General features: G+C 39.2%; 1 protein-coding gene across 3 annotated transcripts in view; it reads left to right on the top strand.

Moving 5' to 3' along the window:
- The first annotated feature begins 1,299 nt into the window (after positions 1–1,299).
- The window catches only part of LOC129769378 (cytochrome b5-like), a 61,287-nt gene continuing 34,632 nt past the window's right edge, over positions 1,300–27,954 (top strand). Inside the window, exons 1-4 of one of the 3 annotated variants that reach the window (XM_055771618.1) lie at positions 1,300–1,664; positions 2,123–2,445; positions 2,514–2,642; positions 2,713–2,938. In XM_055771618.1, the coding sequence (XP_055627593.1) occupies positions 2,326–2,445; positions 2,514–2,642; positions 2,713–2,823 (360 nt within the window). In that variant the 5' untranslated portion in view covers positions 1,300–1,664; positions 2,123–2,325 and the 3' untranslated portion in view covers positions 2,824–2,938. Of the gene's footprint in view, positions 1,665–1,879; positions 2,446–2,513; positions 2,643–2,712; positions 2,939–17,825; positions 18,106–27,954 lie in introns of those variants that run through there. The other 2 variants (XM_055771616.1, XM_055771617.1) reach the window with 2 other exon arrangements.

Below are 27,954 nucleotides of genomic sequence, written 5' to 3'. Positions count from 1 at the left end.
TGGTATGACAACTTTCAAGCACCATTTCTTTCACTTTCTTCAAGTTTTCATCGGTGTTCGACGTCTCCCGGTAACGTTTGAGTACGGTATTTGCAGTCGATTTTGGAAATTTTAGGAATTTTGCAATCTTTCCTCCCGACCACGTCGGGTTCTCAATGTGATTGCGCGATTTTGTTTTTCGCCTTTCGCGTTCCGTCGTCGAGAACTTTCGGGTGTATGCTTCAACTTTGATCAAAACGGATCAAAACGCTGTCAATAGTTTCTCGATGTGACAACTAGGGGCGCTGAAGTGAATAAAAATAAGCGACCAAATTCTAACTGAAACACACTTTATTTCTTAAGCTGCATTTTAAAAACGCATACTTCTAAATAATAACTGTGTTATTGAAGGCATTTTTTGAGCAATTTTTTTCATTTTGGAATGAAAGAGATTGCTAGTCTGGTTAACACTAAAGCAAAAATGGCACAGACCGCGCATCGTGCCAACACAGTTTCAGCAATCGTAAATTGATTGAAAATAATCTGCGTTCTCAAATGAAACAAGACCGACTCAATGGCTTGGCAATTTTTTCGATCGAAAATGAATCGATAGCAGATCTTGATTCAAATGCAATTGAGGATCATTTTGCTTCAGTTAAAGCACGCAAGGCAAAGATTTGACTAGAGAATAAGCGAAGCTGATAATGATTTTTCCTAATCTTCTAAATACGGATAAACTGCTCAAAGTGAACTTTGAAATAAGTGAGCAGCTTTCTCAAAATATCAGAAACTCAAAGTTAGTGAAAAAAACGAATGAAGTGGTATTTTTTTGGGGCGCCATTTTCATAGTTTGCCGGGGGCGCTGTCTACCCTCACTACGTCGCTGCCTGGCGATATTGAATGATTACTCCGTGAATAATCGAGCTTCTAAAATAAGTCATCAACCACCGACATAGCTCCTGTAAATCTGCTACAACCGAGCCAGTTCCCTGAGATTGATTGTTACGCGAATGGGTTTCATGAATGGACAGCTCGAAATTCAACAAATTAATTTTAGCCATTGGTTGTGTTCAATACTCATATGAAATGAAACCTGAAATGAAATTTATGTAAATATGTATATACTCACCTACACGATACACTCACCATACACCTAGAAAATAACACAATTTCATTCTTACCATTTTTACACACCGCATCCACTGTGCGAGACTATAGACAGAAGATGAAACACGCATTGTTTACCATACACAAACCAACACAAAACAATTGTAAATAGAACACAAGAGAGAAAACAAAACCAGTAGACAAATAGAAACGAAAAGTAGAAGACGATATCGGAAGTAAATTATTGAGAAAGTTTTATTTTAAACGTCGAAAGAAAACAATTGGAAATTGTGAAAATCAGTTTTCAGTGGTGATAATTCATATAAAGAAGGTGCCGCTAGTGAAGGATTAGATCCGCGGCAATCAGTGCTTATCCAGGTTGGATTATGAAAATGAAAAGCGATGATAGTTTTTTTTTTAATTGGCCATTGACTTATGACAGTAGTTAAAAAGTTAAAAACACCATTACTTCAATCTTTAGACATCATTTAGGGAAAGTTGCTACTTGCACATAAGTACTCGCTATCAATACGCCAGGACAACGGAAAAATCGGGATGACGGAAGAGATTGTTTGTAGGTATGATTCTCAATATCGTTGTTATCAGAATGAATTCAGTCTTCACTGGAATTCGCAAATGAGATAAACCATTTCTTCTCAGCGTTTTTTGTCACATAATCGATTCGTGAATAAATACCCGGAAATTCATTATATTCATCATATCAGTTCGTTTCCGTTTCTGTATCCGTTGTGTAATTGGCGAACGAATGTTCCTAGACACGAGTTTTTGTTTCAGAATGTGCTTCCGAAAATCCGAAATGACATGCCATGTGAAACCGTGGCTCTGAACTGATTGAATTGGTTTGTTACTAAACCGATATTCAACATCGACAGGCAGATAATGGGCGCAATCGAAAAAATCGCATCTCCTGCAACGATCTGCAAATCCACCCGCGCGACGTATTCAATCGCACGCCCGACTTCTGATTGGGCGCTATTGATTTTGACTGATAAGTCTGTCTGGTTTTAATTCCTAGCAGGAAGCACGTACTTGGAAATCTCGCCCGGCTGCGATATTCAAGCGTTTTACGATGGCCAATGGGCAACTCAAACAATTGCTGAATTAATTGTTATCGATATGGATTTGTCAATATATATAAATCACCTGCATCCCGAACGAGCATTGCAGTTGGAAGGTTGAAAGTGTAAATATTCTTGAACGAAACTGAAAATTCTCGAAATGGTTACAACTAAGGAATACACACGCCAAGAGGTCGCCCTTCGGGATGGGAAAAATGGCGCCCAAACATGGATTATTATTCGCGATGTGGTGTACGATGTGACAACCTATTTGGAAGATGTGAGCTCCAGTCAATTTAGATGGCATCAGAACGAGTTTTAACGAGATGCATTGGTGATATTTTACAGCATCCCGGTGGCGGTGAGCTGATTACTGAATTCGCGGGTAAGGATGGCACGAGAGATTTTGACGATTTTGGACACTCCGGTACGGCGATGAATTTGCTCAAGCAGTTCAAAATCGGAGAGTTGAATATGGTACGAATGATACGCATGTGTTTCTGTTGATGCTGAAGTTGAAAAGTTATGTTTGTATTCTCATTTAAAGTGTGATCGGGCCAAGTTCCAGAAGCAAGGTTCCGAATGGCTCCCAGATGGTGCGTGTGTTCTACCACCTAAGAAGCGAAGCAAAAGGCGAAGATTTATCTTCTGTGGTTGACGTGTGTAAAGTACATCGAGCACTTCGTCTTTTCCTCGATATAGCTAAATGTATGATAAGTTTAGTAATACACGCTGAGTAATAATCAAATTTATAATAAACAGAATCTTGAGTATAAACCAATCTGAGTCTGTATCAACAGGAGCCCCTTCCTCAAAACGAACGTGCTGTTTAATGGGACGAACTTTTTTCGATCTGTTTTTCAAACATACATAACGACATACATAACTTACGTTAAATATTTCAGACTTTTTAGAGACGAATGAACTCTCAGAGTTTAAAGTCTCTCTAATTCAATACCTTCCCTTCAGACTTTTTTTTCCATGTTCAATGTTTGACCTTCTTTGCCACTTTGCTCAATTCTCAATTTTCTCAATTTTCAAAAATTGTATCATAGAAGCATTCACTCGGAAAATTGTAAATGTCAGTCCGGACTTGAGGAAAAAGGAAAGCCCTTCTGGGTTATAGATTCATAAGAAAGCTCTTTCATCCAAATCATAACGAACATAGAAAAGTGTCCATACTTATCTAATGAAATTGTATTTGAAATAGCTTGGAAAAAGCTGTTCACACAGAGTGGACATTGAAAATCAGAACCTAATAATATCGGGTTTTTCAATAAGAGCGCTACAAAAGTTTTTTTTTAAATAAAACAAAAACGGTGTTGGATATCAATGAAATTCTTTATTCATGTTAAAGTACATTTGGTTCCATTATGTATGGAACTCGATTTCTTCTGCATGACCACCACGAGCACGCTTGCAGAATCCAGACGCTGAACCCAATTTTCGACGGTTTTCAAGCATAAATCGGCCGATACTGCTGCAGTTTCACGTTCACGGCTTGTGGTGCCGTCCTGTTGAAACCACATATTGTCCAAGTTCATCCAATTCGGGCCAAAAATATTCGGTTATCATTGAGCGGTAGCGATTCCCATTCACAGTACCGTGCCGGTCTTGATCATCACAGAAGTAGTACAGCCCAATGACGCCACCGGACCATAAACCGCACCAAATCGTAATTTTTTCGGGATGCAATGGTAACTCATGGAGTACGTGTGGATTGCTGCCTGACCAATAACACATATTTTGCTTATTGTCGAAGCCATTCTGCTAGAAATGAGCCTCATCGCTCCGGATCATTTTCAAGTTGTTGCTCAGCCCAATTTACGAACATACGAAGCTTCTGGTGGCCAAGCGGCTTCAGTTCTTGCGTCAATTCTTGTAATTGGGCAATCTTGTAAGTATGTAGGCCAAGATTTTTTCGCAAAATTCGCCACAACAACGTCACAGAGATGCCCAACGCTTGAGAACGACGTTTGAGGGACTTATTTGGGTCTCCCTCAATTGATGCGCTAGCGGCAGCAATATTCTCGACACTACGGGCACTTCTTTGTCTCACTGGTACGGGAACAATTTGTACTGTGTCTGTGGATTCATTTTATCCACTAGACGCTCAATTGTTGATCTGGCAGGACGATTATGACGACCATAAATTGGACGTAGCGCTCTTAAAGTTGAGGCCATTGACTCCGAATTTCGGTAGTAAATTTTGATAATCTCGACTCGTTGTTGGATCGTATATCTTTCCATTATGAAATGGGAAATCTTACTGAAGAGAAATGTCAAGAGAGCGGGGAAAAAATGGCGTCGTTTGCTGTCCCTATCGGTCTACTTTTGTAGAGCCCCTATTGAAATACCCTTTATAAGATAAACAAATTAGTGTAGTAAAATTTGGTGTTATCGCTAATCCCTGAGTCGACGAACAACTCGAGTAAAAATATGAATTTTCCAAAAGGTAATTTGTTAAAGTAGCATCGAAATAAGAGTTTCTAATTTTCCAAAAATCATTTTTTCTTACACGGGCGAGAAAATCATTCACACCGTGACGCTCTCGTACTCGAACTAGAAAAAAATGAGCGGGTCATTTTACGAACACAATCGTCCGACTTTCGAAATCCGAGATGTTTAAAGTAGTGCAAAATATCACTTTTCAATTTTTCTTTATTTGTTTCACAAAATTAGAAAATCAATTCAAGACGGTTCTCTTTCGAGAACGCCTTTTCCAAGAGCGTTCGAAATCAAATAAGTACCATAAGAAAAATGGGGCAAAAGAAGTATTGTATATGTTGACCTTACTGTGATTGAAAGATATGAGCAATTCCAAATTAAATCGACAAATGATAAACCATGAATATTTTTGATTTGAATGAAAGTTTGTATTCCGTTCGGGTTGGAGGAAAAATGGGTTTTCCACAGCAAGTGGGATTTTGACGTAGGATTACGTCTTTCGGGAACATATTGGGGTACAAACTGAAAATCGAAAACCTAGCACATCGTGAAAATTGTCCAATTTCTAATGATTATTGCTCAGTAATTTCATGAAGGATTGATGAAATTTTTACGTCAATCGATTTTGGCACTCCATAAAAATTTTTTATATTGAAGAAAATATTATATATATTGAAATTAACTATCGAACAAACAGAGACATCAAAACCAAGCTGCCTGGGGGAAATCGGCATTGCAAATACGTGAAAGTAGGGGGAGCTTTTGCTCCCACCGAAATGTGTTTCCTAACAGAGATATAAAAACCAAGCTTCCTGGGGGAATTCGACATTGCAAATACATGAAAGTAGGGGGAGTTTTTGTTCCTACCGAAATGTATTCCCTAACAGAGACATCAAAACCAAGCTTACTAGGGGAAATCGACATTGTAAATACATGAAAGTAGGGGAAACTTTTGTTCCTATCGAAATGCGTTCCTTAACAGAGACATTAAACCAAATCATTATCAAAGAGTTTAACGATGTAATTCTTCAAACATATCCAAAATCAACAGATAGCCTAACGGAATCCTACGTCAAGTATGCGGTCGTGTCTCGGACACAACCCTCCTGTGACTTTTTTGACTCAAGTGTAACTATTGAAAAGGGCGTATCGATTCTAGTAAGAGAAATCTTTGATTATTTATATCTCAAAAACTATGAGTCCTACCGAAATAGTGTCTTAGAAAGAGTTCTAGAGTATTGATGTTCAAACGTGAAAAAATATACACTGAGAAAAAAAATAGTATTCTTTTTCATTTACGAAAAAAAAATTTAATTTGCAATATCTAAAATATATATTTTTAATTAAAAAAAAAATCCATATAAAATAGAAGTCATGTAAAAAATTCAAAAATGAGTCCAAGATGGTAAAACTATTTTTGACGAACTTTGTGGAACATCGAATTTTTATGAATATTCGAAACTTTGAATTTTTGTATGTTATCAATCAATTTCAGCCACAAATTATGAATTAAAAAAAATATGAATGTGATTCAAAAAAAAAGCTCATTATCAATCTCCTTCTGAATGCAGCCATTCTCGAGATATTTAATTTTTTTTTCAAATTTATTGTTTTTTCTTATAAAAAAAGGCCTTTTAATATGTTTTCCAACATCTTTTCCAAATACATCATTATGGTAAAAATATATGTTTAGGAGTTACGTTAAAAAACATTTGAAGACATGTGGGTTAATACGAAACGTAGCGGTATTAAAAAATCTTTTTTATCTTAATAGAAATTTTTAACATAGGGGTAGTGGGGGTAATGTAGTCACCTGGAGTAAAATGGTCACCTGCTTGTTTGGTAGTGTAACTATAGACTATTGACACCGTATTGATAGTCATCTTATGTTTGAGGAATTTCATGACTTTTGAATCACCCTGTACTACACTCTGTCCAACTTCTATAAGACCACCCTGATTATATTTAGTTGCAACACAAGCAGTTAGAATTTCAACAAGATACATTCGTACAGTGTTGAATGCTTAGAATAAAGTATATTTAACGTAAATTTCGTTCAAAAGAATAGTTTGTTTATTTATTGTGCTTAAATATGATAATTTCAGCTGTCATGTTTCTATAAGAACATTTCAAAATTCATATGTATTATCAATGAAAAATTCAAAACTATTGTCTGATTTACATGTCAATAATTGGCATCCTTGGCATTTTGAGCTAAAAATCTGGGCAATTCGTGTTGGAATACTATTTACCAAATTTTTTTGAGCGGATTTCTCCATATTTTTCCATTTTTCCAAAATTGCGACCTTGAGCTCTTCAATCGTGACCTACCGTTTTCCTTCAGTGTAGATTCTGCGTACAAGGATCCCCCTAAGATTATCAACAGGATTGGAGAGCGAACCAGTCAGTCCAAAAAAAATAGTTTTTTGTCCTTAATCCATTGATTTCCTTGCTGGTGTGAATAGTAGAATTATTTTGAAGGAATGTGATTTTTTTGTGACGATTTCACGCAAAAACGGTAGGAGAGAGGATTTCAGAACAAGTATGAAATCCTTGAATGATGTGAAAGCTATCTTGAGCTTTCCGGTTGCACAGAATCCCGCCCAAACCATGCACGAGCCTTCACCAAAATTCTTGGTTGAAAAATACCGTTCCTTCTTCCGTAGATCACGCCAGTACCCGTTGAAACAATCAGAACCATCTAAAATTAACTTTTTTTCTTCACTGAAGATAACCTAACAAAGTTAAAAGTAAAAAAATAATAATTTAAGAACTATTCATTATGGTATATAGAAAAATTTTTTTTTTTGAAAACGTTCTTTGTCGTGACATGCCATGTCCCACTGTTGATTCATGTGAGCAAAACTCAGACATCTTTCGATGTGAGATGGTGTAAGATTAGGAGCTTTAACCTTTTTAGCCCTCTTTATGTAAGGACTTTTTACCAACATTTGATGAATTGTCTCCCGTGAAACATTTGGATTCAAAGATTGCTTTATTTGCACATATGTGATTTTGAAGTATTCGAAACTGTTCTAACTATTTCCCGATTATCCCGGTCAGGGAGCTTCGATTTACGTGGAGCTCTCTTCTTTTTACCGTATCCTTGAGGATTCGTCAAATAATTGAGAACTAATTGATGGGAACGTCCAATCCGACGATCAATTTCTCTAATTCCAACATTTTGTTGGTGAAATGCATGGATTTGTCCGTTTTCTCTATCTATGAGCACTTTTCCTTAGTTACCAATACAAATACAGTAGAATATAAATTGATGCGTTGTTTGTTTACAATGACACCAAGCAGCAAAAAATAGGGTGACTTAAATTTTCAATGTAATCAAAAATTTAACTTTCTTATCTATATAGATCGAGGTAAACATAGTTCAACAATCCCCAGTTATTATTATGTGTGTATTTTTTTCCCAAAAATACACTTTCTTCATTTGCTTATCATTCTTTCTGGGGCAAACATTACCAATGTTTATTGGCGGCATTTGAAAGAGCATATTTCACTCCACATAATGTGAGATTCTCGAAACTATGTTATTTTTTGTATTTGAGTGAATAAAATTGAAATCATGAGTTTTTGGGTGGAAAACCATCAATAACATTGAGTAGGACTAAGATATCGACAAGTTCCGCATTGCAAAATGTAGATCTTGATAATCTCTGAAATTTAGCACAGGGCATTTTTTTGGGGCCAATAAACAAAATGTACATGGTAGGTTTTTGAAATTTGATGATGATTTTTTTTCCATACATCCATTGCCACCCTAATGCTCACCCTACTGCAACTTAGCAAAAATGCACTAAATCGATGACATTAATGGGGTAGTACATTATGAATATTATGAAAAGTATGTGATTTTCGCGATTTTTTCAAAGAGAAAATTACTACGATTAATCTGATATCACAGTTTTATTAGACATATATTACTTAAGGGGTGACCCCGGTCTGGAAAATCGAAAAAATTGAATTTTCGTTTTGTTGATTTTTGGGAAGCTTATGCCCTCCGAAAAGATTGTCCTAAAAGGATTTTTCAATGTTTGATTTCGTTGGAAAGTTACAGCCAAAAGTATGAAGTTACCCCAAGGGATATAATATTGCTGTACGAATTTTAAAACGCATTTTTTTTCGAAACCATGTTATTAAACTAGTGGTATCGATATCTCAGGATCTACTCGACCGATTTGGCTTTATTTTTTATCAGCATGTCAACATAAGTTATCTAAGGCATTACATGGTCGGATATCTAATTTTTTCGATTTTTTAAAAATCTCTATTTAAAAATTTTTCATGAAAAATATCTCATTTTTAACAAAAATGACCGCCGTTTTGGCAGTTTTTTGAATTTTCATAAACCACTATGTAACGCTTTAGGTATTGTCCTAAAATTTCAAAATATTTATTGGAATTTATTTTACGACACCCCGTTGTTTCAGAACCGATACCACCAGCAAGGTACTGATTTTCAGACAGCATCTACGCATCCAGCTGTCAGCAGCGTCATAATCATTATTCGTGCACTCAAAAATTGGAAAATATGAATAGCCGCATTGTTTAAGATATAAAATAACCAAAACCGGTTTGTTGAACCCTTGCAGCCAAAACCTTGTAAATTGGTGGGAGTTCCACAAGTTTTTTTAGTGGACCGATTTCAAACAATGATTTATGTTACATAATCTTTGATATATTACCTATCATCGTGCGTTGGATTTTTTCAAAATATTAATTTTTGACGAAATGACGACTTTTTTTTTAAATTGCGTTTTTTCCTCAAAAATCGAGACAAAAACATTCAACAAAATTTTATTTTTCAAAATATCAAAAAAGTCCTACGTTCGATGCCAGCAAATTTAGTGGAGAATCTGGGAAAAACAAATTTCATCAAAATCGGATGGACCGTTCCGAAGGTAGAACTCCCACCAGTTTGCAAAACTTAGTTTCGAGAAAAATGCGTTAAATTTTGGATCCGCGCTCCTTACACAAAGACTTGGGTCCACTTATTAGCTTGTAACGTTGGGACGGAGCATCGGTCAAACGTACAAAAATTACTGTAGTTTTTGTGGACATCCCAGAGAACATTTTAGGCCAGAATTATTTTTTGTTATTTTTTCAAGTTCCATAGTGTTCCTCCTTAAAAGAAAAAAAAACTTAGTTCTACAAATTTGATTAAAATAACTGGGGTTACAACATTGTCGAACTACATTCATCTCTATTTATAAAAATAAGGATGTTATATTTTTTATTTCACCTAAAATTTTGACCACTCTATTTTTGAAAACATTGAAAAAAGCGCCTCATCATGTGTAATAACTTTGTCGAAGACAGTTTTTGTCTAGAGAATATCTATCTTCCACAAAGTTGTATTGAGCGCTTTTTTTCTAAGATGCATTAGGGTGACGATGACAAAACGGGCTTTTGCTCTAACTTTTATACTTGAAAATCTACATCAAAATTCTCTTCGGTCGACTTTTAGAGCTTATCAATACTAACATTTTGCGATGCAAAACTTGTTAGTATCATAATCCCACTCAATGTTATTGATGGTTTTCCACCCAAAAGCTCATGGTTTCAATTTTAATTCACTAATAATACAAAAAATGACATAGTTTTTAAAAATCTTACATTATGTAGAGTGAAATATGAAACCTTTCAAATGCCGCCAATAAACATTGTTCATGTTTGACCCAAAAAGAATAATGAACAAATGGAGAAAGCGTATTTTTTGGGAAGAAATATCAACATTGGGCAGAATTGAAATATTGACAAGTTCTGCATCGTAAAATGTTTTTATTAGTATGTTCTAAAAGTCTCGTATATAGAATTTGAAAAATAAAAGTTGGAGCCAGAAAACAATTTTTTTTCATGGTGACCTTAACGCAACTTGGAAAAAATCACTATATCGATTATTTCGCAAAATACTTTGTTCCACAAAGTTGCTTACAATAACTGGGGCAATAACTCTATCTATAAAGATTTAGATTTTTTATTTCATCGAAAATTTTATTTTCGACAAAATAAAAATGAGCCCTCTAACATATGCAACAACTATGTCGAAGACAGTTCAGAATAACTGTCGAGCTCTAAATGCTAATTCTATTCTATATATAAGTTCTATTTCTTCTATTTTATATGAAAAACATTTAAAAAAATAATTAAAAAATACATATTTTAGATACACCCATACCTCGCTAAGCCGTATAAAGAGCGGCCGTATAGTGAGGTATGGGTGTATAGCAAATTAAAGTTTTTTTTTGGAAATAGAAAAAGAACTATTTTTTCCTCAGTGTACATTTTTTTCACGTTCAATACTCAATACTATATAATTATTTTTAAGACACTATTTCATTCGTCTTCGTGAAGTCGAGGCCGCCGGGTGTATTTTCTCCCGTCTGGTGATACCGTTATCTTGTGATACTGTTGTGATACCGTTACTTTCGCTGCTGGTGAAATAATTGTTTCACCCAAACGGGATTTTTGGACAGCAATAGTGTGAAGCAAACAAAGCGGAAGGAAGAAGACCTGCATCGCGGGCGCTGTGTGCTGGCGTGTTTATCGCCATATCATCGTCATCGAAATCATCATCGCACTGTGGAGCCATACACCGTTGCAGCTGTGCTGTACGATCGACACGCGGTTCGCTGGGAACCGTTCTAATTCAACCGCACGGGTGTGCGATATAAGTATATTTTTTATTAGATTAAGGTTTTTAGTTTAAGAAATAATCAGAAAAAAAGATTGAGAAATCACTGAAAAACTGTACATCTGCCACTTTATATGGCAGAATGCGGAGAACCCGTTGACATGGAGATTGAATCCACTGTCTATCCCTCCACATCTACGGGAGGTGGGAAGTCGCTTAAACGCGTTCCCCCTTCAGAAGAAGTCTTTTCGGGGGAGGAATTAACCCACCTAAACAAGCCCCCCTCAAGAAAATTTGCAAACCTCTCCTCTTCACCCCCTCAATCTCCTGCTCCCGTTCCTCCTCTCGCTCCCGTTCTCGCTCTCCCTCTCGCTCCCACTCCCGTTCTCGCTCCCCCTCACGCTCCCGCTGAACTCCCGATCACGCCACCCAACCCTGCTGTTTCCGCTTCCGCTCAACAATCGACCCCACTTCCCTCTCCTGTTGTGTCTCCACCCCGTGTCAAGGTTTATCCAGAAAATGCAAACTGGAACTGGCCCATGGGTTGTTTTCTTCCGACCTAAACCTAAAGGAAAATCTCTGAATGTCATTCAGATCATGAAAGATTTGACAAAAAATTATTCCTCCGTGGTCGAAATTTCCAAGGTTCGCCCGAACAAACTGCGTGTGAAGCAAGCTAACGAGATTGTTGTCGACAAGCGGTTCATTTTAGAATATCGCGCATACGTGCCCTGCCATAACGTAGAAATTGCGGGAGTGATTACAGAAACGGGTCTGACGTGTGAATTTATTAAAAAAGGAAATGGAAAGTTCAAGAAGCTCCCCTCGATGGAAGTCGAGATCTTGGACTGTCGCCAATTAGGGAAAGTCTCCCAGGAAGGAGGAGAAACTAAATTCACGCCGTCCGACTCGTTTCGAGTAACTTTTGCTGGTTCCGCTTTCCCTGACTACGTTATGGTGGACAAATTGAGACTGCCGGTGCGACTCTTTGTGCCAAAGCCCATGACTTGCAACAAATGCAAGTCAGTTGGTCACACTTCAGATTATTGTGCCAACAAGGAGCGCTGTGCAACTTGCGGAGAGCAACATGTGGGGGAATCCTGCAGTGCGACTGAGCATAAATGTCCATATTGCGGGGGATCCCCACACGCGCTCTCAGCTTGTGAAACTTATAAGAGTCGCTGGGAGAAACAGAAGCGCTCTTTAAAGGAACGCTCGAAGCGCACATTTGCGGAAATTTTAAAGGGCGCTTCTCCACTGACTCAACAACAACAACAACCAATCTCAACACACAATACTTTTTCCTCGTTGCCAGTTGATGAAATGGAAGCGGACACAGCTAGCGGGGACACACCGTTTATTTCCAAAGGGAATCCCCGGCGCAAGAATGTGACCACTCCCAAAGTTCAAGAACAAGTCCCCCCGGTGATACCCCCTGTTAGCTTGCCTAAAAAATCGAGTGCCGCGGACAAGCAAAATCAGGTTCCTCCTGGCTTCCGTGGGAATAGTTCACCTTCGAACGACCCAGCACTCGAGGGGACATCAAAAACCCCAAATGTCCCTATTTTTCCGTCCAGCTCAACTCCCCAATCGGGATTTATAAAGTTGTCTGACCTTTTGGACCAAATCTTCAAGTGTTTTAATGTTTCCGACTCCATCAGAACCATTGTCATTTCAATGCTTCCAGTATTAAAGACAATTTTGCAACAATTGATGCAAACATGGCCCCTCCTTGCAATGATTATCTCTCTTGATGTCTAATTCAAATAGAGAGGTCGGAGATATCACTGTTTTACAGTGGAATTGTCGTAGTCTCATCCCTAAATTGTTTACATTCAAATTTTTAATTCATAACTGTGATGTTTTTGCTCTGTCCGAAACTTGGCTTTCTTCGCGAGATGATCTCTCTTTCCATGATTTCAATATTATACGCTTGGACCGTGTTGACAGATACGGAGGGGTGCTATTGGGGATCAATAAGTGCCACTCATTTTTTCGAATTGACCTTCCACCTATTGGAGGGATTGAAGCTGTTGCTTGTCATGCAAACATCAGAGGAAAAGACCTCTGTATTGTCAGCTTGTATTGGCCTCCGAGAGCTGCGGTTAGCCGCAAGCAACTTGTTGACATGTGCTCACTTCTTCCTGAGCCACGATTGATCTTGGGAGACTTCAACTCTCACGGAACTGCCTGGGGGGAACAGTACGACGACAATCGTTCATTGTTGATATATGATCTTTGTAACAGCTTCAATATGACCGTTTTGAACACTGGGGAAACAACACGTGTACCTAAACCTCCTGCTAACCCAAGTGCTCTTGACCTCTCGCTTTGCTCGAATTCACTATCGTTAGATTGCAAGTGGAATGTAATCCAGGACCCCAACGGTAGTGATCACTTGCCAATCAAAATTTCCATCACCATTGGGTCGAATTCTTCTGAATCTATAAACATGGCATATGACCTCACAAGACACATTGACTGGAAAAAGTATGCGGACGCGATTGCTCTAGCCATCAATTCCAGAGATGGTTTACCTCCATTGGAGGAGTATAACTTCCTTTCTCGTTTGATCTATGACAGCGCGGTTCGCGCTCAAACGAAACCCATTCCAGGTTCCACCATTTCCCGAAGGCCTCCCAATCTATGGTGGGATAGCCAATGTTCCAAGCTTTATATAGAAAAATCGAATGCATTTAAAGCTTTTCGGAAACGTGGAACTCCTGAAAATTTTCAAACGTATTTAGCCCTTGAGAATCAGTTCAAAAATTTGATCAAAGGGAAAAAACGTGCTTATTGGCGAAATTTCGTGGGAGGTTTGTCACGAGAAACGTCAATGAAAAAATTATGGAAAGTGGCTCGAAACATGAGAAATCGCTCTTCAACGAACGAAAGCGAAGAATATTCACATCGATGGATTTTTAATTTTGCACGGAAGGTTTGTCCCGATTCCGCTCCCGTGCAAAAAATTGTTCGAAATATACCACAAGATAGGTGCGATCTTGATTATGAGTTTTCGATGGTAGAATTCTCTCTTGCTCTCCTTTCATGTAACAATTCTGCTCCGGGATCGGATCGAATTAAGTTCAACTTGTTGAAAAACCTCCCTGATGTGGCGAAACATCGCTTGTTGAATTTATTCAATCGGTTACTGGAACATAATATTGTTCCAGATGATTGGAGTCAAGCACGAGTTTTAGCTATTCAAAAACCCGGAAAACCCGCGTCCGACTTCCATTCGTACCGCCCAATAGCAATGCTGTCTTGTATACGGAAATTGTTGGAGAAAATGATCTTGTTTCGCCTTGATCGATGGGTTGAAACGAATGGCCTACTCTCAGATACACAATATGGGTTCCGCAGGGGCAAGGGGACGAATGATTGTCTTGCGTTGCTTTCTTCAGAAATTCAAATGGCTTACGCCGAAAAAAAACAAATGGCTTCAGTATTCTTGGACATAAAGGGGGCCTTTGATTCTGTTTCAATAGAGGTTTTGTCAGACAAATTACAATCTCGGGGTCTGCCGCCTCTATTGAATAATATGTTATATAACTTGCTTTGTGAGAAACATTTGAATTTTTCTCACGGGGATTCGACAGTAAGTCGGGTCTCCTACATGGGACTCCCCCAGGGCTCATGTTTAAGCCCCTTTTGTACAACTTCTATGTAAGCGACATCGACAATTGCCTTACACAAAATTGCAGCCTAAGACAACTTGCAGATGATGGAGTGGTGTCTGTCGTAGGATCAAACGAATCCGACCTGCAAGGACCCTTACAAGATACTTTGAACAATTTTTCAACCTGGGCCATTGGCCTAGGGATCGAATTCTCCACGGAGAAAACAGAGATGGTGGTTTTTCTAGGAAGCATAGACCAGCAAAACCAAAGCTTCAACTTTTGGGTAAACCGATCACTCATGCTATGTCATTCAAATATCTTGGGGTCTGGTTCGACTCCAAATGTACTTGGGGGGCCCATATTAGGTATCTGAGTAAAAAATGTCAACAAAGAATAAACTTTCTCCGTACAATTACCGGCACCTGGTGGGGAGCCCATCCCGAAGATCTTATAATGTTGTATCGAACAACTATTCTCTCAGTGATGGAGTATGGCAGTTTCTGTTTTCAATCAGCTGCCAAAACACACCTCATTAAACTCGAGCGAATTCAGTATCTTTGTCTCCGTATTGCGTTGGGATGTATGCCCTCAACGCATACCATGAGTCTTGAGGTTTTGGCAGGCGTACTCCCACTAAAAGATCGCTTCAATTTATTATCTCTTCGGTTCCTCATCCGGTGTAAGGTTATGAACCCATTGGTGATCGGAAATTTTGAGCAGCTGATCGAGCTAAATTTTCATTCTGGATTCATGAGCTCATATCATGAATTCGTCTCCATGCAGGTTGATCCTTCTTCGTATATTCCCAACCGTGTTTGTTTTCCTGACTACATCAATTCCTCTGTGCATTTTGATCTGTCCATGAAGCAGGATATCCATGGAATTCCAGATTATCATCGATCGGGGATCGTTCCTACGATTTTCGAAGCAAAGTATGGACGTGTCAATTGTGATAATATGTACTTTACTGATGGGTCCTCTATGAATGAGTCCACAGGATTTGGAGTGTTCAACGTATTTTTTAGAACCTCACACAGTCTTCAGTATCCTTGCTCAGTTTATATTGCTGAATTGGCAGCAATACACTGGGCGCTGGACAGCGTCGCCTCACGACCTGTTGAACACTATTACATTGTAACGGATAGTCTGAGCTCTGTCGAAGCTATCCGTTCAGTGAGGCCGGAAAAGCACTCGCCGTACTTCCTTGAGAGAATACGAGAAATTTTGAGTGCTTTATCCAGACGCTGTTATGTCATTACCTTTGTCTGGGTCCCTTCACATTGCTCAATTCCGGGTAATGAGAGGGCTGACTCATTAGCAAAGGTAGGTGCAATTGAAGGCGATATTTATCAGCGTCAAATCGCCTTCAATGAATTTTATTCTTTAGTTCGTAAAAATACCATCGTTAACTGGCAACGCAAATGGAACGAAGATGAATTGGGCCGGTGGCTCCACTCAATTATCCCTAAGGTTAGCCTCAATCCGTGGTTCAAAGGTCTGGACTTGAGTCGGGACTTTATTCGCACCTTCTCCCGACTCATGTCCAATCACTGTTCGTTAGACGCGCTGCTTTTTCGTTTTAATCTTGCGGACAGCAATCTCTGCGGTTGTGGCCATGGTTACCACGACATCGAACACGTTGTTTGGTCGTGCGAGTTGTATCTTGCCGCCAGATCGAATTTAGAAAACTCCCTTCGGGCTGGAGGAAAGCAGTCCAATGTGCCGGTGAGAGATGTGTTGGCTCGGTTAGACCTTGATTACATGTCCCAAATATATGTTTTCCTTAAAGCTATCGATCTTCGAGTGTGATTGTTCATACATCCTTTTCCCCTCCTTTTCGTCCTTCGCGAGCTATCGGTTCCCTTCCTACTAACATTAGAATGAGTTAAATTGTAAACACATATTAAATGTAAGGATAGTTTTAAGAATTGAGTGTGAAGTGTCAGTGTGAATGAGAATGTGAATGTGAATGTGAGTGCGAGTGTAAACACACATCTCCTTACATCCCATCCTTTTCCTAATGAAAATGTGTCACCCTTCTAAACTCGAGTCGACCGCGAGTAATCGGTTTCCTATTTCATTAACCATAGAATTAAGGAAACAACATGTTGATATATGCTAGTTGAAATATAGTTAAGAGTTTGGCTCCATTAAACTTATGTAACTGAGCCTGTAAAAATAATCGGATTAATAAAAAAAAAAGACACTATTTCGGTACAACTCATAGTTTTTGAGATATAAATTATCAGAGATTTTTCTCACTTAAATCGACACGTCCTTTTGAAAAGTTACAATTGAGTCAAAAAATTCCAAATTGCGGTGGTAAACTCATATTTTCTCCAACCCAAACAGACTACAAACATTCATTAGAATTAAAAGTACTCATGTTTTTTCATTTGTCGATTTCATTTGGAATTGCTGAATAGTATTTCTGGCTTTTGGATTGATTCTGAGAAACTCGGCACAATGATAATGCCAAAATTTCACAAATATCGATGATTGACAGTTCGAATGTGAGATTTTTATTTACGTGCAGTTATTTATCATTCGCTGCACTGTGAAGGAGCTCCCTGCAATCACTCATTCCTATAAATTGTTTCAACTAATTGTACGTTTTGTTTTCGGAACACAAGAGAAAACTAATCCGTTATCCAGGACGATCGCTCGCTCTCACTTCGGACCATGTTTACAAGTCAAACAGCTTAGCGAATGAGCTACAAGCATTTTAAATTTGTATTCACATTGTGTGCAAGAGACAGGAAGCACGCGGAGCGGAACTCCAATTCATTTTTATAACAAAACCCGGCTGCAGCATGAATGAGGGGAAGGTGAACCTAAGATAGGAGGGGGGAGTGGAACACTTTTACAGATAGCAACAGAAAAAAAAAGTTTGGTGATAATAGAAGTGATTCGTAGTATTCGCTTTCATATGTTTCCTTCCAGTTCATTCGGTCCAATCGTGCAGCCGTTTGGAGTGGGGAACAGCTGTATTTCGACGGTATTCCCCAGATTGCAGGCAGTGCTGGCAGTCAACTTCGTCCCGGCGTCTTGGATTGCTTCCATCGGGCTGTCGGTAACAATGGACCACACTCATAAAACGAGTCGAGGACTGCCATCCGACATCGGTGCCGATAAACGATGTTCTACCAAAGGCTGGCAGCGCTTGGTCTTCTCATTGTTCGATGACCGATTACAACTGGTGTCCGAGAAATGGGGCAATTCGGTAAAGGATTTCAGTAGTTGATTGCGTTTTTATTTTCATTGTCCCTGCTCAGATGGGCTACGATAACAGCTCACCCATCCTGTTTGCGCCGCTGAACAAACGGTGCATTGTCGCATTTATTTAATTCTATGCTGGATGTATACACATTTCACTTTTTCCATCTTTATTCACATTTTACACATGATGTGCCTGGCTCCGGGAAAATTGAAGAAACTACATGTTCTGGCAAAATACGATACGAACGGTAGACGACGCTGCATCTGCGAGGCAACTGGGAGAGGAAATGAATATGATGATAAAATATGAAAATCGTTTTGTTCAGCTGATAGTTCCCCTTTCCCGCTGCCATCTGACACCCATTCCGAATGTCACGAAAATACACGTACCTACATCTGAGCTGCACCCGAATTTCGATGTGATACGCTTTTTTTGCAGCAACAAATTCTGTTGTAAGCAAGAATATTTGTATGGGCCAACATTGATCCCGGCGAATTCATTCACACACGCAATATTACGACAAAGTATTGTCACAATCGGTTTCTGTAATCCGCTGCATCCGCTATCATAACATGTGTTTGGATTGTTATCTGTTTTCTTTTTTCTTTTGAATGAGAACATGCTGTGACCGGGATCACGACCCTAGGACGCAAACTATATTAGTAAATAATCACTGCTGAGCATTGCGCTTCGATCGCTATTTTTCATCGTGTCGTCAGGAGACGCGTCACTCGTTTTCGTTTGCGACAAGCTCGAGTGGGAAAAGGTAAAAATGGGACACATAATTATAATAAATAGGCCAGCATTAGCACCCTGTTTAGCGGAGTCAGTCGTTTGTGTTGCCTTCGTGATGAAGGTAGACATTTAGCATTCTTGTTGTGCCGGAGATAAATTACTGGTTGCTTCTATAACAAGTACGGTGATAAATCTCAGCTCGTGTTCAAAAATTTATAACGAAAAAAGTCATCTGAGGTAAATTCATTGTAAAAATTTAATTTAAAGCGAAATTAGTAATGGAGATCTTCTGAATCATGATAAACTAGGTGCTTCATTAGATATTTCGATATTTATTCAAATCATAAAAATAAAAGAAGACATTCTTCTGTTGAGCATCTACTCGAAAACATAGTTGCCCATCTCGTAGGGGATGACGGGTTAAGACGGCCACACTAAGCATAGAGTATAATCACACAATGCATACAAAAATTGAAGCATTTTTTTTATGTCGATCCTTAGGATATTTTCCCCAATAACGTTGATTTTCAAAAAGTTTAAGTTTTATTTCAACAATGTACGAAAATAGTGCTACTAAAATCATACCAGGTAAGGTTGGCTACCACTACACTTTGTCCAACTTCTATAAGACCACCCTGAATATATTTCGTTGTGACACAAACAGTTAGGATTTCAACAAGATATTTTCATACGTTGTGCAATGCTTAGAATAAAGTATATTTAACGCCAATTTCATTCAAAAAATAGTTAGTTTATTTATTGGGTTTAAATATGACAATTTTAGCTGTCCAGTTTCGATAAGACCATATCAAAATTCATAATTATTATCAATGAAAATTTCAAAACAATCGGCAGATTTACATGTCAATAATTGGTAACCTTGCCATTTCGGGTAATAATCTTTCAGAACGGATTTCTCGATATTTTCCCATGTCTCCGATATTGCGGAATTGAGCTCATCAATCGTGGTGTACCGCTTTTCCTCAGTGTAGATTCCACGTACAAGGATCCTCCTAAGATTTTCAGCAGGATTCAAGACTGGAAAGCGAGCCGGCCAATCCAAAAAAATATGTTTTTGGTCTCTAATCCATTGCTTAGTTTCCTTGCTGGTATGAACAATAGCATTGTTTTGCTGGAATGTGATTTTTTTCTGATGATATTCACGCAAAACGGTAGGAGAGAGGATTCCATATTAATTGTGAATGATGTAAAAGTTATCTTGAGCTATCTGGTTATACGGAATCCCGTCCCAACCATGCACGAGCCTCCACCGAAATCCCTGGTTGGAAAATACTGTTTCTCCTTCCGTAAATAACGCCAGTACCCGTTGAAACCATCAGGAGCATCCAAATTGAACTTTTTTTCGTCACTGGAGATAACCCATACATTGAAGATCTTTTCGTTATGGTATATAGTAAAACGTATTCTTTTGAAAACATTCTTCGTCGTGACATACCATGCCCACAATACGTAACAACCATTGTTACCATACTTTTTATGTTTGTAAGAACCATAAGTGTTGTGTCCTGTCGCGTTCCGCGTGTTGTGTGTGAAATCGACATTGCAAGTATCTAGTAAAACTTAAATTTGAAACTTCAATGTTGGATGCTTCGTGAAATTTTATATCATATGAACGATCGCGTATTGTGAAAAATTAAGCACAAGTGTAAGTGTAAAATTGTATATGGTAGCAGTTGTGTTAAAAATGACTTGATATATGAAACGATTTATTTCAATTTTCATAAATAAAAATTAAGGTGTATTCCCGCTTGAGAACAGGTCGTTCGGTTCAAGCTGTCTGTTGCTCTATTGTGTCCATTTTCACCCAAGGAAAGTACATACGGCGAGGAAAATCAAAAAGGTGAAGAAAAATTCGAAAAAATGGTTTGTCATATGCTCTACATATAGTATTGGGTGTTGTTTTTTTTTTTCAAAATATATATTTTTATCAAGGCTCATATGGCGTTAGCCTGACGGGGCCGGAGTTCAATATTTTGACAGTTTTTCTTATTATCTATGTTAGTAATATGTAACCGATTACTCGCGGTCGGCTCGAGGTTAGTATTACAAGTGTTCTCGTAATTGGGATGTTGCTGTCTCCAATGCTCTGTACGTGTGCCCGACACGGGATACTTCCTATTGGGATGCAGCTGACCATTAATCAGCAACGCCCCCCTAGTCTGTACCCCATATCTAGCGTGGTGCGTCTTCTCGACTCGAGGAATCCAGGATAGAATGGTCACTAGCCGGCGCAATCATCAGCTCGTGTAGAGTTGTCATGAGCGGTACAATCTTTGGCTCTTGTGGACTGCACAACCTTTGGCCCGTGTATCTGTAAAGAGTGTGTGTATGTATTGCCGCGACTAAGTAAAAGTTTATAGATCGGATAGAAGGGATATGAAACAGGGACACAGTAGTAGGAAACATCATTAAACGTTGACATCGGCGTTTCTGAGGAACAGGTATAGATGAAGCAGAAGATCAGGATCCCGGCTACCTAAGATATCCCGGACGGGGATATCCGATTGTCTGCCTTGTGCTCTCAGTGCTCTAGAGAGCTGAGAGCGAGCAGCATGGAACCGGATACACGACCAGACAACATGCTCGATGTCGTGGTAGCCATCGCCACAATCACAAAGATTGTTTGCTGCGAGCCCAATGCGATGGAGATGCGCGTTTAGGTTGTAGTGATTGGACATGAGCCGAGATATCACGCGAATGAAATCACGACCTACATTCAATCTCTTAAACCAAACACTCGTCGAAACCTTAGGGATAATCGTGTGTAACCAACGACCGAACTCATCTTCACTCCACATGCGCTGCCAACTAACGAGTGTGTCCTGACGAGGAATGTGAAAAAATTCATTATAGGCAATTTGCCTTTCAAAAAGTGTGCCTTCTGAAGCGCCCACCTTAGCTAGCGAGTCCGCTTTCTCATTCCCCGGAATCGAGCAATGAGAGGGAACCCATGCTAAGGTAATCTTGAATAATTTTTCGACCAAAACACTCAATAGATGTCTTATTCTTGTTAGGAAATAAGATGAGCGTTTATCAACTTTCATTGAGCGGATTGCCTCTATTGAGCTGAGACTGTCTGAAAAAATAAAATAATGGTCGATGGGCAGTGTTTCAATGATCCCTAGAGCATAGTATATCGCACCCATTTCTGCGACATACACGGAACAAGGATCTTTGAGTTTGAAAGAGGCACTGGAATTTTCATTGAAGATGCCGAAGCCAGTGGACCCGTTTATGTATGAACCGTCAGTAAAGAACATTTTATCAGATCCAACTTTCCCATATTTTTCCGAAAATATCGACGGAATAGAATCGGAGCGTAGGTGATCTGGTATTCCATGGATTTTTTGTCGCATGGACAGATCAAAAATGACAGAGGAATTGCAAAAATATGGGAAGCAAACTTGGTTGGAGATGCCTGGTGAAGGGTGCACGTCGTGGGTAAGGTACTCATGGTATAAAGACATAAAACTTGACTGAGGAGTCAGTTGTAGTAGATTTTCGAAGTTATCAAAAACCAATGGATTCATGATCTTGCAACGGATGAGAAATCTGTAGGATAATTCTGTGAGCCGAAGAGTAAGCGGGGGTACTCCTGCCAAAACTTCGAGACTCATCGTATGTGTCGAATGCAAACACCCCATTGCTATACGCAAGCAACGATATTGTATTCTCTCCAGCTTGAGAATATGAATCCTGGCAGCTGATCGGAAGCAAAAACTGCCATATTCTAACACTGATAATATCGTTGTTTTGTATAACTGAATGAGGTCTCCTGGATGGGCACCCCACCATGTTCCGGTTATTGTTTGGAGAAAATTGATTCTTTGCTGGCATTTCTGTTTCAAATACGCAATATGTATTCCCCAGGTACATTTAGAGTCAAAATATACTCCAAGGTATTTGAAAAACATCGAGTGCTTGATCGTTTTGCCGGATAGGTGAAGCTGGAATTGGGCGGGTTCGTGCTTCCTAGAAAAAACGACCATTTCAGTTTTCTCCGTAGAGAATTCGATACCCAGCTTGAGGGCCCACGTGAACAGATTGTTCAGGGTATCTTGCAACGACTTTTGCAGAACGACAGGATTAGTACCCGTGATGGAAATAACTCCATCGTCTGCAAGTTGTCTCAGCGTGCAGTCTCTAGTTAGACAATCATCCATATCATTGACGTAAAAACTGTACAAGAGGGGGCTTAGGCAGGAGCCTTGCGGTAGGCCCATAAAACTGTAACGAGAAGATTTTGAGTTGCCATGAGAGAAATTCATGTGCTTTTCTGACAGTAAATTGTACAGGAAATTATTCAGAATTGGTGAAAGTCCACGATTATGGAGCTTCTCTGAGAGAATTTCCATGGAAACTGAATCAAATGCCCCTTTGATATCGAGAAAAACGGAAGCCATTTGTTCTTTGCGAGCAAATGCGATTTGGATTTCAGAAGATAGCAGCGCGAGACAATCATTCGTCCCTTTACCTCGGCGGAAGCCAAACTGCGTATTTGACAGCAAATTGTTCGTTTCGACCCACTTGTCCAAACGAAGTAGAATCATTTTCTACTTCGTTTGGACTGTTGTTAGTCCAATAAGCAATGGATTGAATAAAAACTTGTAAATTAAAAATTATAAAAGAAAGTACTTTAAAAGTAACATATTTTAACTGATGAGAAAAAATGATAATTGTGTTCGATATTGATAATTATCTTATATTCAATTGGAGAGTTTTTTTTTCTTTATTTTATTCATACATATCACAGAAAGCATCTCGTCTAGGATCACAGAGGGCGGTTTTCATCATATCTCATTCCACTTAGGCATCTTCTAACTCATACGCACCATCCAACGACTGTTTACCATCCTTCTGTCATCAACACTCGGTTATCACTGGTGAAGTGAACAAACAAAACGTAACAACCAAACAAAACGGCCCTTTTCACGGCCACCAAATCATTACCAAAGCGTTTGACAATGTTATTCTTCAAACATATCCAAAATCAACAGATGACCTAACGGAATCCTACGTCAACTATGCGGTCGTGTCTCGGACACAACCCTCCTATGACTTTTTTTTGTCAGACAAGTGTTTGTATCAGGAACCGTCTCAGGTGCTGGTTGTCTGTTTCTCTCCTTCGTTTGATTTTTAGTTTTGGAATTGCGATGTGCGGGTGCTAACTTCTCATGCCCTGAGTGGCATGGATGGACTGAATCACTTTGGATTCCGTTATCGACTGAAAATTCATCGTCATATTCATCTTCAATGAACATAGAATATTCTTGATGTACTGACTGGATAGTATCATCACCAACTATTGCATCAGCAGCATTGACTAATTCGCTCGTATTTTGATCACTTCCATTTGGACTTTGGTTGATCGATAGCTAAGCGGAGACAAGACCAAAAATGATATCACCGTTGCTCTGTATAACTGTATCACTCGCATCGATTTGATCAATAGTAATATAACCGTTCAACACATCAACATTGGGTTCGTCACGTCGTTATTATTATCTGCTTGTGAGTTCAATTTCTCTGTATTTTCATATTGACTTCTCGATCTCGTCTGCGCCAAGAAATCTGCTGCCGCGAAATCACCGTCTGTGAATATATACGGATCAAATGGATTGATTTCTGTGGCACGAAATCCGTTTTGAGCGGCTCGCATGTTCGCATATCTAACGAAGCTGTAATTCACCAGTGCACAAATGTTGTAGGGAGCGATTGCCTTTCCTGAAAATTCGGAAGACAAATACATACATTACAGTCTAATTGACCAAACGACTAAACTCAATTTACAAACCTGGATTTGTCTTTAAAAAAAGACGGGTGGGTAATGTCGGGGACATAACCGGAGTGACGTAGGACTATACAAAGGGGACAGCTTTTGTTAAATATATTGTTTTATTTTCTTCTCCTACGTGAATACCTACCTATCTACCTGAAAAATGGATTAGTTTACTGTTTACTCTTTATGAATATGTTGATGGTTCTGAAAAGAACCTTTGGTGTTGTGTTTTTGTTATCACTCGATATTCCCATCTTGTTCGGTTAAACCTTCCTGTTTAGCTATTGCGTTTGCCACTCGCCACAGCTTTCACAGTTGCAAAATTTCTTCCCATCCAGCTTTGTGACATGTTGTACAGTAAATTATATTTAATGCGACGTGCCGAAGCACCACTCAGTGTCACATTGGAGGCGATTTTAACCTGTAATTGAACATTTGCGATGACAGTGGTACAGTGTCGACTTTCAATGTGGGTTCATAATTTGGATCTCTATGTTTACAAAAATGTCCAACTAAATAAGTCGCATTACATGTCCGTCCAATTAGCTAAATGTCGAACTAATTGTAAATTACTGTACTTTCAATCTGGAAACAATTTAAGAATTGGTGAAAATTGAATAATCAGGAAAGTTCCCAACTATCAATAAGCTCAGAACAACTGCCAAATTCACATACTCATCATATCCTGACAAACAAATTATGAAAAAATCAATTTGTGTTTTATTATTATTTTGGATATTGTTTTAGAAAGCATTGAACTGTATTTCCTAAACTCTTTTTTGGGAGGTTTAATGGCCCTGAAAAGCGCCTTGTTTTATGGAATGGTTCCAATTTAGAAAACTTAGTACTCGTGGTTTTGAAAAAAACCATTTCGAACGCCCTCGATGCCGCCTTGTTCTGGATTTGCCATCAAAGCAGTTTGTATAAAGAACAAACTTTTTTCTTCTGCTACCTGAAGCCGTTTTGCGATTGCGTTTGCCACTCGCCACTCGCTGCAACTGCCTGTTGTCTTGATGTCCACCGAACCGAATGTGTTCTGTTCCGAATGCGGGTTTTCTTATCGTCGCGAGCAGCTTTGCCAGCTACCTCGATCACTTCGGCGGCCGAAACTATATATCGCCGGCTAGGTGGACTGGTGCACTGGTACTAACGTGCTCGGCCTAGCTACCCTTGCGGGGAACTCCAGATCAACACGGTTCGAGCGGGATTCTGCCTTTCCCTTCACTTTTCCTCCTTTACCATGTCCAGACATGGCTGCTTGGGTTGGTTTGTTGATGTGTTCTGATGCGAAACGATGTGGTGTACGGCTTGAATGAGAATGATCGTTACGGCAGCGGAGCGGGGATTTTTAAGCTGACTGGCTGGCTCGAAAATTACGCATGTGTGAGACTGCGACCAATGTTTCGTTCATTTTTTTCTTTTTCCTTTCCAATCGTGCTTCATTCTATTTCGCTGCTGCTCTGGTTGCCCGTTTTGGCCGGTACGATTTGAGGAGCACAAAGTGGACCAATAAAAAATGGGCACATAGTGCATTTTGACAATGCTTGATATTTCACAATTATTCAATTATTTATCTCAAGAAAAATGAAATGTTATTCGTTATGATAGATGCGTAGATATATTTCCTATCAATTGATGCAAAAACCTTTGCGATCTATTGAGAAATGCTCGAGTTATAAGCGTTCCAAATCTTGCATTTTTCCTACTTGTTCAGTGCCTAGATTTCCATTTCACCCCCTATATCTTCCGGTTAGACGTAGTCCTACGTCAAAATTCCAACCGCCGTTGCGTAATGTGGTTTTAGCGGGCCCATCAACGCGACATCTAACGGTTGAGTTTTGTGCGATGTATGTGGTGGAATCGAAACGATCTGGACAAAGTTTTTCTTCGCCTTCTCTAGCATTAACAAATTTCTTGTATGCGTGGAGTGTCCATTCAGTAACAACAATACAGGTGAATCAACAGACGGTCGAATGTAAGGTAAGAAGTGCTCGAACCACTCGGAACAGGTTGTTAGTGTGCTCCAGCCACAGGAATTGCAGGCGAACACAGATCTTTCAGGAGCACCTACCTTCTGTATCGTTCATTCTTTGTCCAGTGAAAATGAACATTGGTGGTGGGAATTCTCCAGATGCAGACATTTTCATTACCACCGTAGTATTTACGTCTCTTTCATTGGATGAAATTCCTCCCACTTGATGTTGTCCTCTTTTCGATAAAACTTTCGACGACTTATTCTGCACCTGAAATACGTGAAAAATTATGACAATCACAACCTTTGGAGGTTAAGCAAAACCATATTACAAACCGTAGAAAAACCTGTTTCGTTCATGTTCCAGATTCTGTGAAGAGGATACTGATGCTCGTTGAAGATTTCACCAAGAGGAGTAAAATATTTACGCCTGCTAACTCGGTTGAATCCTGTTGCTCTTGCCAATGATTCATTTTCCGCAGTCCACAGGGACAGATTCGGATGACGTTTTAGAAAACATTTCAACCAATCGTATCCAGCTAGCTTTTCCGATTGATTGAATGGGTGTGATTTGTCTCAGCTAATTCGAATGCCGAGTTTCTTACGTCTCTTCGAGTCAGTCCGTAAAAACACTTACTCACATCAACAATATGATTGACCAATTGATGTTCCTGCTTTTCACTAAACACTGTTGTGAAACTTCCCATACGAGAAACAGACTTCGCTATGTAACGGAGCAATGTTTTCTTTGGTATTCCATATTCCCGAGCCGCACAGTTTTTGGAGATGCCTTTTCTGACAGGTTGCAGGTGGCAGGATGTAGGTTATCGACAGTCCATGATTGTCGATTAGATTACCGGACGTAATGGCGCACAATTTCTGGAATGTGTAGGATGTAAATAAAGTTTTGTTCAGTAGCGGATCATTTTGCACCGAATCATGGGTGCATTTTGCTCCGGCAGTACCAGCAAAATGTTATTGGCCACAAAACAGTGAAAAATGTAAAAACTTACCCAAATTTCATTACAGGAATCTAGCACGTCCCACAATCAGTCTGTTATGCGATGACGCCGGTGATTATTGTTATTTTGATTACTGTAGCAGCAGAGAAGAGAAGTGTAACATGAGAGAAAAAAGTGGCAACGATTTGTGTCAAGAAAATGTAAAAAGTGAAAAAATTGACAGATGGTTTACGCTCTAAAAAATTAACATAATGTTAAGATGTCTTTAAAACGGTGGGAGACGTCATAGATAAGGTGGGAGGTACATATATAATGTTATTAATGTTATTAATGTTAGCATCATCAGGGCTCTATATTTTTAAATATTTTTTCTCGAAAGCTTA

Source organism: Toxorhynchites rutilus, chromosome 2 (assembly GCF_029784135.1).
Source record: "Toxorhynchites rutilus septentrionalis strain SRP chromosome 2, ASM2978413v1, whole genome shotgun sequence".
Lineage (NCBI taxonomy): Eukaryota > Metazoa > Arthropoda > Insecta > Diptera > Culicidae > Toxorhynchites > Toxorhynchites rutilus.
This window is presented reverse-complemented; position numbering and strand designations above follow the sequence as displayed.